At 38.4% G+C, this 16,338-nt stretch overlaps 1 protein-coding gene across 2 annotated transcripts; it reads left to right on the plus strand.

Moving 5' to 3' along the window:
* Nucleotides 1–3,884: 3,884 nt before the first annotated feature.
* On the plus strand, nt 3,885–14,801 carry cpxm1a (carboxypeptidase X (M14 family), member 1a). Of its 2 annotated transcripts, none has more exons than XM_026944204.3 (13): nt 3,885–4,227; nt 6,259–6,368; nt 6,637–6,776; nt 7,259–7,343; nt 7,433–7,583; nt 7,696–7,784; nt 7,927–8,050; nt 8,609–8,805; nt 10,069–10,248; nt 13,148–13,442; nt 13,562–13,701; nt 13,796–13,898; nt 14,023–14,801. In XM_026944204.3, the coding sequence occupies exons 1-13, from the start codon at nt 3,945–3,947 to the stop codon at nt 14,328–14,330; spliced, it is 2,205 nt and encodes a 734-aa protein (XP_026800005.1). In that variant the 5' UTR covers nt 3,885–3,944; the 3' UTR covers nt 14,331–14,801. The 2 variants fall into 2 exon arrangements, with proteins under 2 accessions (XP_026800005.1, XP_053088598.1); XM_053232623.1 differs by lacking the exon at nt 3,885–4,227 and adding an exon at nt 4,870–5,405.
* Nucleotides 14,802–16,338: the final 1,537 nt, after the last annotated feature.

Raw genomic sequence — 16,338 nt, forward strand, 5'->3', positions numbered from 1 at the left:
AAACAATGTACTGGTCATAAATTATTATAACAATAAGGTATACTTTTTTTTTTACCAAACCATTGGTTCATAATCAACCTGATGTGTGTATTCATGTAGTGTATTAGTCTTCTCTATCTACTCCTGGAATTTTTTTTACTTTGTATCACAAATCATTGTTAAAAAAAAAAAAAAGGTACTATATAAACTGAAAAAATTATTTTGGATATTATCTATTTAAGTAATATTGCACATACAATATACAGGTTCCTGTTATTTTTAAATAAATCTTTACCCTGCATGACTTCATGTTCAGGCCACTGTTTAATGGGTTACAACATCCTGGGCCACTAACCATTACCACAAACTGAAAGAACAGTGCCTTCAAGTCCAAAATGGCAAAATATTAAGCTTTTAATGGTCTTACCAACAAATCATTGGTAAGAAAATTAGCAAGAATTAAACAAATAGATAAAGGAAGTCAGTATGGGAGAGCTTTTCCCTTTGGTTTCTTCAAATGTTTAAGCCTTGTGGCCCTGATGGGCTGCATCAGGTGTGGCATATAACCAAATAATAACTAATCTTTTAATAAGATATTTTTGGAATGTTTTGTACACCCAGACACGTGTTAGTTTGAATTTTACATCAAACATTTTAATCATTATCATGATTTTACCTTTCCATGCAAGAAGACTATATAAGTGAATTTCCCTGTTCTTGGCTTTTCCCCAAACAATCAGTTCACTGCAGCAAAAGTAAACCAGCAAATGGTGCCACAGGAGCTCTCAGGAGTGCATCTTTATAAAAATTGTTGCTAATTTTCTGACCAATGATTTATTGTTAAGACCATTAAAAGCTTAATATTTGCCATTTTGGGCTTGGCTTAGCTTTAATGATGGTACTGAAAAATTCAGATAAGATTTGGGTTACCTGACATGACAGTAGATATACAATAGGCACCGCTCTGACAATAAAGATATACTGAGTTTTATACCAGCCACCTGCTGACACTTTTGTATTGATGTGTCATTCGGGAACAAGTCGGGCTCTTTGAGTTGGCCCTTTTACATGTAACTGCATAAGTTAGAAAATATCAATGAATGGAAATGAAGCACAGACACAACACACACAATAAGATGAATTATTTGTCAATTCACGTTTATAGTGCCTTGCTGATTTTACAATTATTTAAATAGATTTTATAAAATACAATGCAAAGTAATGTTATTTTGTTAATCAGATGGAAGAGTAAGATTTCATGAAATAATTTCACTCATATTTAGGGAAAAAAAGAATAATCACTGGGCAAAGGACTGCAAAAAAACATATTTCTGCTTGTATGTAGTGCTCAACATACTAATGGTGACCAGCTAAAATGTTAGACTTTCTGACCACAGACACAATAACAGCTGCAATTCTAAAGAAGCAAGGCGAAGTTCAGCAGCTGTATGTTGTGGCTTGGTATCAGGAAGGGCTTCTTTTTTCAAACAGCTTGCTGTGAAGGTGGCATCTCTTTTTTTTTTAACTTTACAACCCCAAGAATCAACTACACTGTGCAATTCTGAAAGTGTGATCTTCTGTGTTCAAAGTTCTTTGATGTACAATGATTTTACATACTTCTACCCCCAAAGAAACAGGATCCGATAGATATATCAGATATAGATATAGACCAGAATTTCAGTTTTCATGTCCTGATATTTATATCTAGATGTGTTAAACAATATAGACCATGGCATTTTTTGTTTGAACCCACTCATTTTTCAAGTGATCAAAAATATTGGAACATGTGACTGGCAGGTGTCTCTTGTTGCCCAGGTGTGCCATGTTAGATTGAATGTATAAACAATTAATAGCTTTGAATATCTTGGCTCGCGCCCTGGGTGTCGCCTGTGAAGACTGCATTTGTTGTTAAAAAGAATAAACCATCATGAAGACCAGAGAGCTGTCTGTGGGAGAAAAGGAAGCCATTTTGAAGCTGAGAAAAGAGAGAAAATCTTTCAGAGCCTTTGTACAAGCATTGGGCATAGACAATACAACAATTCAGAATGTCCTGAAAAAGAAAGTAACCACTGGTGTACTAACAACCAGACATTGAACAGGTTGGCCAAAGAAAACAACAGCAGCTGATGAAACAAACATTGTGAGAGCTGTGAAGAAAAAAACCCAAAACAACAGTTCATGACATCACCAACAACCTCCACAGGGCAGGCGTGAAAGTGTCACAATCCACCATTTGAAGAAAACTTCAGAGCAGAAATATAGAGGTCATACCACAAGATACAAACCACTCATCAGCAATAAGAATCAGAAGGTCAGATTGGAAATCGTGAAGAAATACAGAGATGAGCCACAAAAATTCTGGAACTAAGATTAACCTCTACCAAAATGATGGAAAGTTTGGAGAAAGAAAGGATCTGCTCATGATCCAAAACATACAAGCTCATTGCTCAAGCATGGTGGAGGAGGTGTCATGGCTTAAGCTTGCAAGGCTTCTTCTGGAACTTGCTCATTAATCTTTATTGATGATGTAACTCATGATGGTAGCAGCAGAATGAATTCAGAAGTCTACAGAAACATTCTGTCTGCCAATTTACAGAGAAATGCATCCAATCTAATTGAGAAGACCTTCATCATGCAGCAAGACAATGACCCATAAGACACTGCCAACACAACAAAGGACTTCATCAGTGGAAAAAGTGGAAGGCTTTAGACTGGCCAAGTCAATCACCAGACCTTAACCCAACTGAGCATGCATTTCACATTCATTTTCATGAAGAGTGACACTAATTCTGCAGCTGACTGTAACTCTCAAGACAAAACATATGGCTGTTGGTGTCATTCTGTTTTTAAAGCTTTTAAATTTCTTTAAGGGTACCTGTAATTCTGGAGTTGATTGTAATTCTACACATTTAGTTATTGTATGCCTTTCTGTATCTGGAACAAGTTTTGTAACTGCTGGATCAAAACATCCAATAGTACTTTCTGCTTTCTGGATTGTAATGATACATGAGGCTACCAGTGCACTGTAGTGTGTGTATGTGTTTGGAGGAGGGGCTTTGGACACAGGGTTGGATGGAGAGCGTGGAACTGAAAAAAGTGGGTGGGCTTTTTCAGTGGCTGAGTCTAGTGGGAGTAAGAAAGCCAACACTGTCTTTATTGTTAAGCACAAAGAAAACTACATATTCTGATAGCTTTACAAAATGATATATGTGTTTTTTTCATGCTCTTGTTAATGTCTACATGTTTAACAATGACAATGAAACTGATATTCAATTTCAGAGTGTTGCTCATTCATTTAGAAACACAATAATATGAACTCTCCTTCTACTTCATGAAATAAAATAAGAAATATGATTGGTTAGTCATGCATGGTTATTGGAAGACACAAGATTGTACATGTTACCTGTTTAAAAAACTTCCTTCTATCTGAGCCAAATCATATATTCCCCCTCAGGTAGTTAATACAGCTACTTTTAGCACCTCACTTCCTCTTGAATTATAATTTAATATCCTAACAATAAGCATGTCCCTTACAGTAAGGTCAGGAGCTTTACACGTTGTTTCACATGTTTTTTCCTCATGCAGACTTTTCACATGTGATGCATGTTTTTATTTTTCCACAAGATTCATTTTTCTGTCCTTGCATTTTTGTGTGTGTGTGTGATTTACAATATGTCACGTGTTTACTGAAATTTCAGGGAATAACATGGTGAAATACCCCCTCACTTTTTTCACATGTGATATTAATATTTCTGGAGCTATGCAGCTTTAGTCTTAGCCAGTAAACAGCTATTGTGAATAAATCAAAATCAAAAAGGTATAAATAAAAGTTTTGTCTTATTAGCTATCACGTCAGCTACTATACACTTTACGGTAACAGCTGTATTATGTTACTGGGCTGGTCTTCTAAGGTCTTTTGGATTTAAAGTTCTTGTGAGAGCCAGAGAAGTTGCTGCAGAGACACAATGCTCGGTCGAGGTGTGTGCGCCCATCTGGCCCCAGTGCTGCTGCTGCTGCTGCTGTATTCTGCACTCATTACGTCCTTCCACAGCGAGACCATAAAAAGCAATGGGACCAGTGTGACTTTTAATGAGACCGAATTATTTTTAACAACTCCTCGTACTGACAGTAGAGATCACGGCACTGTACCGGCGCGCGCCAGGACGCCTGCTGTGGAGGACACAGAGCAGAAAATCCCGGATTCTGTGCAGAAGGAAAAGTCGGACCCAGGACACACAACTAAACCCGGCAAGTGAAAAGCTTTAATCACCTTCTTCTGGGGATGGGATGGAAAGTAGGGCTGCACCATATTACATGAATTACAGTCATTAAATGTTGTATTGTACATATGTGTGTGTGTGTGTGTGTGTGTGTATCTATCTATCTATATATATATATATATATATATATATATATATATATATATATATATATATATATATATATATATATATATACACACACACACACACACACACACACACACACTGGTGAACCCCTATATCCTGGGTTCACCAAACAGTTTTAATAAAGTTCAGTGCACACACACACACACACACACACACAATGCATATTTTACAAAGTTTTAATTAAGTTCGGTGCATACACACACACAAACACACACACACACACTAGTGAACCCCTATATCCTGGGTTCACCAAACAGTTTTAATAAAGTTCAGTGCACACACAAACACACACACACAATGCATATTTTACAAAGTTTTAATTAAGTTCGGTGCATACACACACACACACACACACACACACACACACACTAGTGAACCCCTATATCCTGGGTTCACCAAACAGTTTTAATAAAGTTCAGTGCACACACACACACACAATGCATACTTTACAAAGTTTTAATTAAGTTCAGTGCATAGACACACACACACACACACACTACATTCATGAGTAGTCACTCATGAATGCATTGTGTGTGTGTGTGTGTGTGTGTGTACTCATGAATGCATTGTTCAGCCAACAGTTTTAATAAAGTTCATATGTTATATAAAAGTTCACTGAACTTTATTAAAACTGTTTGGTGAACCCAGGATATGGTGGAACGTCGGGCAATATATAATTAATCCAAATGATTTACACTGGATTATTCATCTGTTGTTGGGTACGCATTAGGAATCTGTGAACAAATGACTAGTGTAAAACTTGCCTATTATATACTGTTTACAGATTATTAAGCAGACTGTATCTCTCATGAATGTACAGTTTCTTTTGTGATTTAGAGCCAAACAGAGAAGCACGCTTGTTTTCCAGATTTTTTTTCCCCCATACCTGTCTTGCAAAAGCTTCCCGGAAAGTTGTACAGAGACCGTTGACAATGTTGGAGAACACAACAGATGTTGAGAGATTTTCCACAGAAAGGACCAGTGATATCTGCTCACCTGCATTCATATAATTTGCAAGTAGGCTTTCATGAAAGTACTGACACAACTTGTTACACGATAACAGTCTGTAATGATTAAAGGACTTTTTGGCATGCTACACAATACCACAACATACAGATGTTGTGCAGTGAGTACGTGCACAATAGGAAGTGGATCTTCTTTCCACTCTGCAAGCAAAAACATGTTCAAAACAAAACAACCTGTGGCTGTTGAGAAGTTTTTTTATACAGAATTTTACACCTTTAAGAAATATCATTATATGTCATTCTGGACTTGAGTGTAATTCCACACATTCAGGAAGCTGTTGGATGGGTATTGAATAGATAGAATGTATTATCGGGTGTTTAAAACATATAGAGTTGTGGTGTATATAAACTTTGCAGTATAAAATATTTCGTCACATACTGTATGCTCAACTACTTTAAAGAACTGGAATCTGGAAACCTGTTACTTCTTTTCAGTTCATCACTCTTCATTCCAAAGTACTTTTTAGTTTGCTGAAACCCTAACATGTCTTACACCACATTCCATGAGTCAGGTATCATTGCACATAGTCAAGAAAAAAATCCTTCCACGTTCAGAGAATGTATGTTTAATTGGTTTCTCCAAACGAAATCATTCAAATCTATGTCTCATTGGAAAAATATTCAAACCAATTTTATAAATGACACTCTTTCTTCAAAAACATATAATCATTTCTAGATTAGAGATTAAAACCCTTCAATTGTCTCTGTAAGTAAGTTCTCGGTAACAGTCTTCTTCCAGCTAATGATTAAATGTTTGCCTATTTCTGCCTCGAGGGCTCACTCTTTACTCCCTTTCTCTCCCTTTCTACATGTCTGCTTTTGCTCTGTCTCCCACCCCCCTATAGACTGTCCACCAGTGGGTTTGGAGTCTCTGAGAGTGTCTGATTACCAGCTACAGGCTTCGTCATCATTGAGCAGTGGGTTAGGCCCCCACCGAGGACGCCTCAACATACAGGTCAGCCAACATTCCATAAGTGTGGTTTTTATGGTGATGGGGATTTTGGAAAATGAATCATATATTAACAGGCTTGTGTGTTCAGCGCAGACTACTGACTTTACGAAATCAATGCACCACACTACGTAATGTTTCCTTATTTTTTCTTTCAAAAGTGCTGCGTATGGCACTGCGTGAAGTGTAGTATAAGTGTATGTAGTCCGGGGATCATCTATAACACTGAATCGTGTTAATATGTAGGAGGTAAATGAGTATAACTGGTGTACAGTCAGGTCTAGAGGACGGAGATGAGTATGACGGAGCATGGTGTGCTGAGATGGAGGATAAAGAGCAGTGGTTGCAGTTGGATGCTCTCAGGCCAACACTCTTCACTGGGGTCATTCTGCAGGGAAGAAACTCCATCTGGAGGTCAGTATGAACTTCTTGCTTACTTCAACACAAGACGAACTCCCTTCCAGATTGCTTGTCAAATATGGCTTTTTGTTTAGCATCAAAATGCCTTTTTCTATTATTCATTTTTTTACTAATATCAGAGCTCTGAGGATTGTCTAATGCTCAGTAATGATATTGACATCCTTTTTAGAGGCAAAAGTTCATTTGGCTGAGTCATGTGAAACATCAGTGGTGGTGCTGGAGTGCTTTAAGCCAGGCTCTTTTCTGTGCTCACATGTGTGTCATGTCAATCAACAGCACATGTGTTCACAGCATAAAATACATCACTGAATCAGATCATAACATATGTCAAATCTGAATCCATACCAGTCAAGCACTTTAAGCCAATATCCACACTATTACCAATACTCAATAACAGTGTCTGTATATCTCAAGTTTAGTTATTTGTGTTGTACCTTGTACACATTTTGTTTGTGTATATGTGTGTGTGTGTGCAGCTTGCACTGGGTCACACGGTATAAGGTGCAGTTCAGTAATGACTCTGTGACATGGCAGCCCTGCATGAATGGATCACAAGAAGCAGTGAGTTGAAGATTATGAATACTGCATCTATACCTAATAGCACAGACTTCGTTCTGCCAACCTGTTATTTTATGTACATCTCTGTATAGGTGTTTGTGGGAAATCAGGACCTGGAGACTCCTGTGCTGGCTCTGTTCCCTGAACCCACAGTGGCCCAGTACATTCGCATCAACCCACAGAGCTGGTTCACCAACGGCACTATCTGCCTTAGAGCTGAAATCCTGGGTTGCCCCATGCCAGGTTCAATTTTACACCACCACAGCAGTGGTAAAGATTATTCAACACTAATATTCATACATTTTAGCAACTCCTATATTTGTGTGTGTGTGTGTGTGTGTGTGTATGCACATAGATCCTAACAACCAGTACACCTGGGAGTCAGAGAGGGTTTCTACCGACAAGTTAGACTTTAGACACCATAATTATGTTGAGATGAGAAAGGTGAGAGTGTTTCTTTCCTATATGGTCTTCCATATATGCATTTTGAATTCCTTTATTTATTTAGAGCTAATATTCTTGAAATCTTGAAAAGCTTTAAGATACGTTCACACCAGTGAACTGAAATCACTTGTTCTCTGCATAGTTACTGAAGGCAGTGAGTGACGAGTGTCCTGATATTACACGTATCTACACTATTGGAAAGAGTTACACTGGGCTTAAACTCTATGTCATGGAGATTTCAGACAATCCTGGAAAACATGAACTGGGTGAGTGATACTGAGATTTGACAGCCTGCTTTTTGTCCTTCAAAATGTAAATTCCTGCAATATACACATGGTTTTTACATACTTCATTTGCTGTTATGGGTAATTTGATTTGAATTGTTATAGAGCTGTGCTACATTATACTGCAGCCTAGTGGCAAATATACAAGCTCCTGCAACAGACCACACATGCATTCCTTAGTAACCAGCACTAAGATTATAGTGTTTACATAAGAGAGGCCTATTCCTTGCCTCTCACTTACAAGATACAGATATTGATATTACACATGATGTACTTCTGAGCAAGATGATTTTAGTCATGTGCAGTGCTTGCATATGATACATTTTTGTCATCATCTGTATTTTATTATCATTATGACCAAAGTAAACAAACTCAGGAGTTAGGAAAGACACTGAATGTTCTTTAGGAAACAGGAGAATCTTTTTTCTTCACTCTGAGAGAAAAGATCATTTTAAACAGTACCCAAAATGTTTCATAGTTTCACATCACAGTTGAGAACATTTCCAGGCTGCTGATCCTTTAATTGTGTAACACATGTAGGAGAGCCAGAGTTCCGCTATGTTGCTGGAATGCATGGAAACGAGGCCTTGGGTCGGGAACTGGTGTTGAACCTTATGCAGTACCTCTGCCACGAGTACAAACGAGGCAATCAGCGAGTAGTTCGGCTGGTGAAAGAAACACGTATTCACCTTTTACCATCCTTCAACCCTGATGGATATGAGGCAGCATATGAGAAGGTAAAATCTAATGATAATGATGGAATTGTGTGCTGCAATACATTAACAATTATTTCTTGACAAGTGATAGTATTCCAGTAGGACAGGATAGCATGATAGGGAATGGGAATGGTATACCGTTACTTATGCTATCAAGGCATCATGGCATAATTTCAAGGTTTGTACATCCTTGTACATACATGTCCTATAATATTGATAAACAGTGTGTCGGCCCTTTCCCGAAAATTGTTGTGTTGGACAGGTAGCAACCTTCATTTACCTGCACTGCCAGATCTAGCATTCTACCTCATTTAACACACTGGATCAAAGCAAGGCATTCTTGGGATGCATTTGGTGTGTTAGTGGAGGGAAAACTGTCTGTGGCCCAGTTTAATGTCCCAGAGGTTCCTTTGGATAATTGCTGTCATTACACTGTTCTAACAATAGTATAGTAGTTAGCAGCATTATCTCAGTTATGCTGAACCCAGAACTGATTCTGCAGAGATTAACTCATGAATGAATGGACTGACTAGCAGGTTAAAAATAACTAGTTTAGTTGGACCACTAATCTATCAAAATCTTAGCAAGACGGAAGCATAACCAGCTTTACTTAGCTTAACTGGCTACGTATCACACTCCTGTGATAAATGTTATTGTTAAATTAAATGTTTTTTTAACCAGCTCCTCTCCTTCTACGTATTTATAGCTTATAATGTTTAACAAACAATGTTGTGAAAATGAAAATGAGTAGCTGCTTAGTTCAGACTGGACACACTGAAGCTCGCATTTTATTTTGAAACAGAAGACATTACAAAGGCTAATCGTTAGTTTTATTTCTCCAACCTAAGCTAGTTCATGTTAGATAATATGGTCAAGCAAAGTGATACTGTATAGCATACAGCTTTACATGTAGAAGCAATTTATATAGCTAACATTACAAATGTCCAAAGGCAAAGCTAAAAGTTAAAACTGAAAAAACATGATTAATTTGTTTAAAATACTATTACTACTACTACTACTAATAATAATAATAATAATTAAACCAAGTTGTAGATGATGAACTGTCAGATGAAGGGTGCTAAATACTCAGGTAGGAGACAAATGAACCAACCAAGTGTCTGTCTGTCTGTCTGTCTGTCTATCTATCTATCTATCCATCCATCCATCCATCCATCCATCCATCAAGTTTTTCTGCACAGCGCTATGACCACAATCTTTTTATCTGAGGATCTCCTGCTTGTTCCAGAACTACAATTTTTGTAATGTGTGGTTTGTGTGTCTCAGGGGTCTGAGCTTTCTGGTTGGGCTTTAGGTCGCTACAGCTTTGAGGGCATTGATATGAACCATAACTTTCCCGACCTCAACAACATCATGTGGGATGCTCGGGAGCTGGCAACAGACAAAAAGAAAGTCAGCAACCACTACATCCCCATGCCAGAGTACTACACCACAACCGAAGCAACAGTATGTATAACATATAACTGTTATTTCTGAGTAATATACTGTAATAATAATAATATATTTGGATTTGATGTCTGATTGAGTATTTAAAATTTTGTCTGTCCTTATACCTGTTTGTCCTTTTTAGTGTTTGTCTTATTTCTAAATATATTTAAACTATTTAAAATAAGTAATACATATGGAATATGCCTATGACAATTTCGCATTTGGCCTGCCTATGGACCTACCATATTATTTATTTGAGATGATTTAACTGCACTAGATTTCATTACTAGATTTAATTATTTAACAAAAAAATTTCTCATAGTAATGCAGAAAAAAAGCTCAAATCAAGTATAGAGATATTGTAAAGTCTGGTTCACAAGATCTGGATGAAAAAGAGCACTGATGCATTTTTTACTGGAGCGCTGAGCAGGTCCACCTAGAAGAGCAATGTGAGATTAATAAAATAGTTTAGCAGCTAAGTAAAGCAGTAAAGTCCTGAGTCATCATACTTGGTCATTTAAACTTCACATAAATGGGCTAAGCTAGGAAGGTAATGTAAAAGCTAACATATAGATTTGTCTTAATAAGCAGCAATACAATTATCTGGTATATAATTTTGTTTGACACTCAGTAGATCTGTTATGATGTTGCATGCATAATGATGTGTAAACCAGTTCAGGTTGTTGTATGTAGTTAGTACTGAGGAACCTATTTATAGTGATGCTTGAAAGTTTGTGAACCCTGAAAGGTCATTATTTTAGCCAACCGAGTGAGGTTTGAGGGGTGTCTGGCATGAACTGCCTGCCTTCAGGTCCTACCACAGCATCTTAACTGGATTCCTGTCAGGACTTTGACTGGGCCAATCCAAAATACAAATCTTTTGTCTCCTGAATGCTTTGAATGGCATGATTTTCTGTTCAAGAATCTCCTGGTACACTTTAGAATTCATGGTTCTATTAATGATGTGGAGCTGTCCTGGTCCAGAAGAGGAAAAACAGCCCCAGTCCTAGAAATTCCTACCACCATGTCTGACTGTTGGGATAAGGTTCTTTTGGTGGTAGACACCACGATTTTGAACCTGACTGTCCAGAGAATGGATTTGTACATACTTTCAAGTTTGTCCAGGTGTTCTCTGGCAAAATGAAGGCAGGGAGTTTGGTTATTTTTGAAAGCAGAGACTTCTTCCTGATAACCCTCCCATGAATGCCATTTCCATCCAGTGTTCTTATCGTTGAAGCATGCACATGTGACCTGACATGCAGCAAGGAAGGTCTGAAAATCTCTAGATGTTATGTTCAGGATGGCTTTTACCTGATTTATTATTTTTTCTTGTAGCTCTTGGGGATATTTTGGAAGATCGTCCACTTCTAGGCATGGGTGCTGTCATGTTAAATGCTTTCCATTTGTAAATGATTTGCCTCACAGTGGACTGATGGAGCTCAAACCTTTCTGAGATAGTTTTATAGCTTTCCCCTGACTGATATGCTTTCATTACCCTCATCTTGGTGTCCTGTGAGATCTCCTTTCCTCTTGGCATGGTGTGTTTTGCATTCACATATATGGGTAACACCAAACTGACAGGTCCTACCCGAACTCTTTCCTAAGATCTCTCCTTTGATTGGTCAGTTAGGTTCCCAGTTATTAATACACATGACTATTTACCCATTTGATTTAACAAAAGGAACTTGATGTTCATTTAGTTTTGCACCAGCACAAATTACATTTTTATTTTTTACATGCACAAGTTCCTTTAAACCAACACATGGATTTAGTATATACAAACCTCTTATGCACATAAAAATAGATTGGCTCGTTGAAATGAACACTTCATAGTAAAACTACACATTGATAAGCTATATCAACAAAACAGCATAGAAAATAATGAGACCTGACTTTTAAGGCTCTATGCAAGAAAACATTCAAGAAATATTGTTTGGACTTTGTGTACTATTTCGATTAAAATGAGCTACCAGCACTGGCAGATTATTAATGCCATGCCTCTTGTACTACTCCTCCCAAATCAATGTAGGTGCATTAGTTTCTGATATAAATGACATTTTCACAAGCTCTACTCACCGTTCACATAAACCGAAGGTGGGGAGGTATGGTACCATGACCCAATATAACCCCAGGATCTTAAAAGCAGACTATATTGGCAGCTTTATCTTTTCATAAAACTAAGCAACTGAACTTCATTTGCACTCAACATTCTCCACTTGGCTCCAAGCAATTGCTTTAATTTTCATTTAACGTAACCTGTAGATGAGGCAGCACATGCAACTGGAGTCTTTTTTTTTTTTTTTTCGGGTTAATGCACAGTTAATCCTCATCCTGTTTAAAGGACTTTAATTGTTCAAGAATGAAAATAAAAACACTAATACCAGTCTGTTATCTATTGAATGTGCCCCAACCCGTGTGTAAAAATGCATCAGATCTGACTTCAATAACAGGTGAAAGCCTATAGTGATTTAGTGCTTCATTTCTATCAAGCAGTAAATTAAGTTGAGGATTTTTCATTTTTTGAGTATGCTAAACCCTGAAATACAAACAAGTGTGCAGGCCACAAACCCACGCTGGGGGATCAGGGTCACACACATATTTAAAGAATGTGAGCACTTCCTTTCTGAACCTCCCTGTGCTGAGGCCTCCTACAAAAATAACTTCAGAGAAAGTACAACACAGCATGGAGTAGCACACAAAATCCCTTTGTTGAGGTACGATAATTAGTTGTTGTTTTAGCAAATGAATCAAACGCTAAGATTTTAACTATGACTTAAAGCCTGGCCAAATCTTAGTTAACACACTTAGTTTACACACTTCTTTCTTGCTTGCTCTTCCTTTAGCAGTTACATATTTAGTATATTTAATCATTTTCATTATGCGATGCATTTTCCCCATACATCTCTGTGTGTGTAAGGTTGCTCCAGAGACTCGAGCAGTAATAAGTTGGATGCAGGACATTCCGTTTGTTCTGAGCGCTAACCTGCATGGAGGAGAGCTGGTGGTCACTTACCCGTTTGACTGCACGCGAGACTGGATCCCCCGTCAGGACACACCTACTGCAGATAACGACTTCTTTCGCTGGCTGGCAGCTGTTTATGCCTCCTCCAATCTGGTGATGGCCAACCCTGACCGCAGAATGTGTCATTATGAGGACTTCCAGCGTTATAACAATATTATTAATGGAGCTGACTGGCACACTGTCCCAGGAAGTAAGGAAACACATTCATCAGCTAAAATAGTGTTTATTCACGGTTTTAATATTACATTATAATGATCTACAACAGCATTCACCATTTAACACCCCAGTTTAATGTCCCTGTGTTTGCAGGCATGAATGACTTCAGCTACTTGCACACTAATTGCTTTGAGGTGACTGTAGAGTTGTCGTGTGATAAATTCCCTCATGCCAGTGAGCTTCCTGTTGAATGGGAGAGTAACAAGGAGGCTCTTCTGCTCTATATGGAGCAGGTCGGTTTCTTTTTGTTCCCTGACACACTGCACTTACACCACTGCTCCATACTGGGCTACTGACTATATGTACTGACCTGTCTGGCTCTTTCAGGTGCACAGAGGCATAAAAGGTGTGATCAGGGATAAAGACACTAAACAGGGTATTGCAAATGCTATTGTTAAAATCGAGGACCTGGACCATGACATTAGATCAGGTATGCACATTAAATATTTTCTATTGTTCTCTTATTGAACATACTGGTGAATGTGTCTAATCTAAGCAACTCTCGACATGATTAGAAGCACTAACATTTCTCCATGTTTCCTTGCTCTATGTAGCTAATGATGGTGATTACTGGCGCCTGTTGAACCCCGGTGAGTATAAGGTGATTGTGTGGGCAGAGGGCTACTTCCCTGCTATGCGTCACTGCTCTGTAGGCTCAGAACCACAGGCCACCATCTGTGACTTCAACCTTACGAGAACACCACAAGAGCGCATCAAGCAGATCCTGGCCAAAGGTGGGAAGCTCCCCCGGGACGAGCAGCTCCGCATCAGAGCCTTGCGAATGCGTAAACTCAGAGTCAGCACAAAGATTCTGAACCGCCGGCGTGAGCAGCAGCGGCGTGCCAAAGTCAAGAGAAAGTGAATGACATGCTGTAAATCACAAAACACAGAAATGAGCCAATCCCTGCTTACAGAATTAGAATGTGAGGAGGCTTAGATAGACGTAAAGTAGAAGTGTGTAGCCGAGGCGGCTCAGGTCAGTATCTTACCTTCTCGGCATGCTGCACCGTTCATTCTGGGCTCTGAACTCAATGGCCAGCCTGTTCAAATACGAAATTTTAAACTCGGTAAAAGGAACCCAAGTATTTTATTCCTGTAAAAGGGTGCAGTGTTCACTATTAAATTAGCCCATCACTGCTCTGCACATAAAGTGTACCTGTGAGCATCTTTTAAACACTGAATGTTTATACAATTAATGCAGTTGTGAAGAACGCACCAGTGAAAATGCTAGGTGTAGCTGGTTTTCTACACCCATAGCAATTTTGCATCAGCAACATGTAACAAATTAGACCTTTTCTTATTCTACACTTTAATAAAAAAATAAAATAAATAATCTTGTGTGAAATTTTGTATGATGGAACTTACTATAATCATGGCAACATGGTATCAGTTGCAATAGTTTTATATGAAATAAACAAAAATCACTGTTGAAAAGACAGCAAATATTCATTCATTCATCTTCAGTAACTGCTTTATCCTGGTCAGGGTCATCGTCCATCCGGAGGACACTGGGCATGAGGTGGGAATACACCCTGGATGGGACACCAATCCATCACAGGGCACTATGCACACACAAATTCAAACACTCATTCATACCTAAGGGCAATTTAGTGTAGCTAATCTGCCTACCTGCATGTTTTTGGGAGATGGGAGGAAACCCATGCAAATGTGGGGAGAACATTTAAAACTCAGTACAGACAGTGAACCAGAGTTCAGAATTGAACTTGGGACACTGGAGCTGTGAGGCGGCAGTGTTACCCACTATGCCACTGTACCATTCACAGGGAATACTGATGATCATAAAACAGCAAGACTGGTATCTTTCTGTACTGCATAGTCACATTTTTTTCTATAGATATTTGGGGTTCATATCAGAGCACCGGAAAAGCTGCCTGGGAGGAAAGCTCTTCAGGTCAAACCACAGCAGCTGTAATGCTCAGCATTTCCTGTATTTGTGTTGGATTGCTTTTATGCTTGAACTAATATACACGAGTTGTTTAACACTAAGGTCTGCATGCAGATAATCTGGTTGGCAGCTGCCCAAAGAACTAAGAACCCACTAAGGCATTGGAAATAACCAAAACAAATGATAGAGATGGGGACAGTGTGCAGTGTGTCCCTACTCAAAACACCACTTTAGCCTTATAAAGGAGTTGTTTATTAACTGTTAAGTTAAATCAGGTGTAGGGACTTCTTGGAATATCATGAATAGATTTAGTAAAATAAACAGAATTATTATAAGTGTTTACCAGTCAAACATGTTCCAGCTGGATGCAATTATTGTGTTGATAACCTTAAAACTGATAGCAGATGTTTCTGAAAAATTTGTTTGGAGAACACTATCATATTTAATATAGAAATATAATTTAATCATTCTGAATTATAGTATGTTATCCCACATTCAGGCAAAATGCTCTAGGCAAAGAGTGACAAAAACTTTATTGTTTTGTACCACTAACATTATGCTGTGGCTTAGTAGAGCACAGCTAAGCGCAAGAATGCTGCTCCCTCTGAGACCCTCTTCCTCCATTTCCCCTTTCCAGATGTTTTAGATATGGAATCCAAACCCTGTAGAAGAACCAATCATCCTCAGTTCCATCTAACTTGAAGGCTAAATAAAAGACAGTGTATATTATGCAACTTCAAAGGAAGCGTAAGACTCTGACGCAGCAATAACGTTATTTCCCACAGTCCTCTCTGTCTGAAGTTCCCAGAACATGATGGCTCAGCTTCTGAATCACCAACAGTGAGTGTGCATACATACTTCTGACATGGCATGAATTTGAGGTATAGGTAACAGTGCTGATTGAGCTTGTCCCGTCTGGGATTGTTGGTGTATGTGAGAGATTGAGAGAGGAAGGTACTGTAGT

This window comes from Pangasianodon hypophthalmus, chromosome 3, assembly GCF_027358585.1.
Source record: "Pangasianodon hypophthalmus isolate fPanHyp1 chromosome 3, fPanHyp1.pri, whole genome shotgun sequence".
NCBI lineage: Eukaryota > Metazoa > Chordata > Actinopteri > Siluriformes > Pangasiidae > Pangasianodon > Pangasianodon hypophthalmus.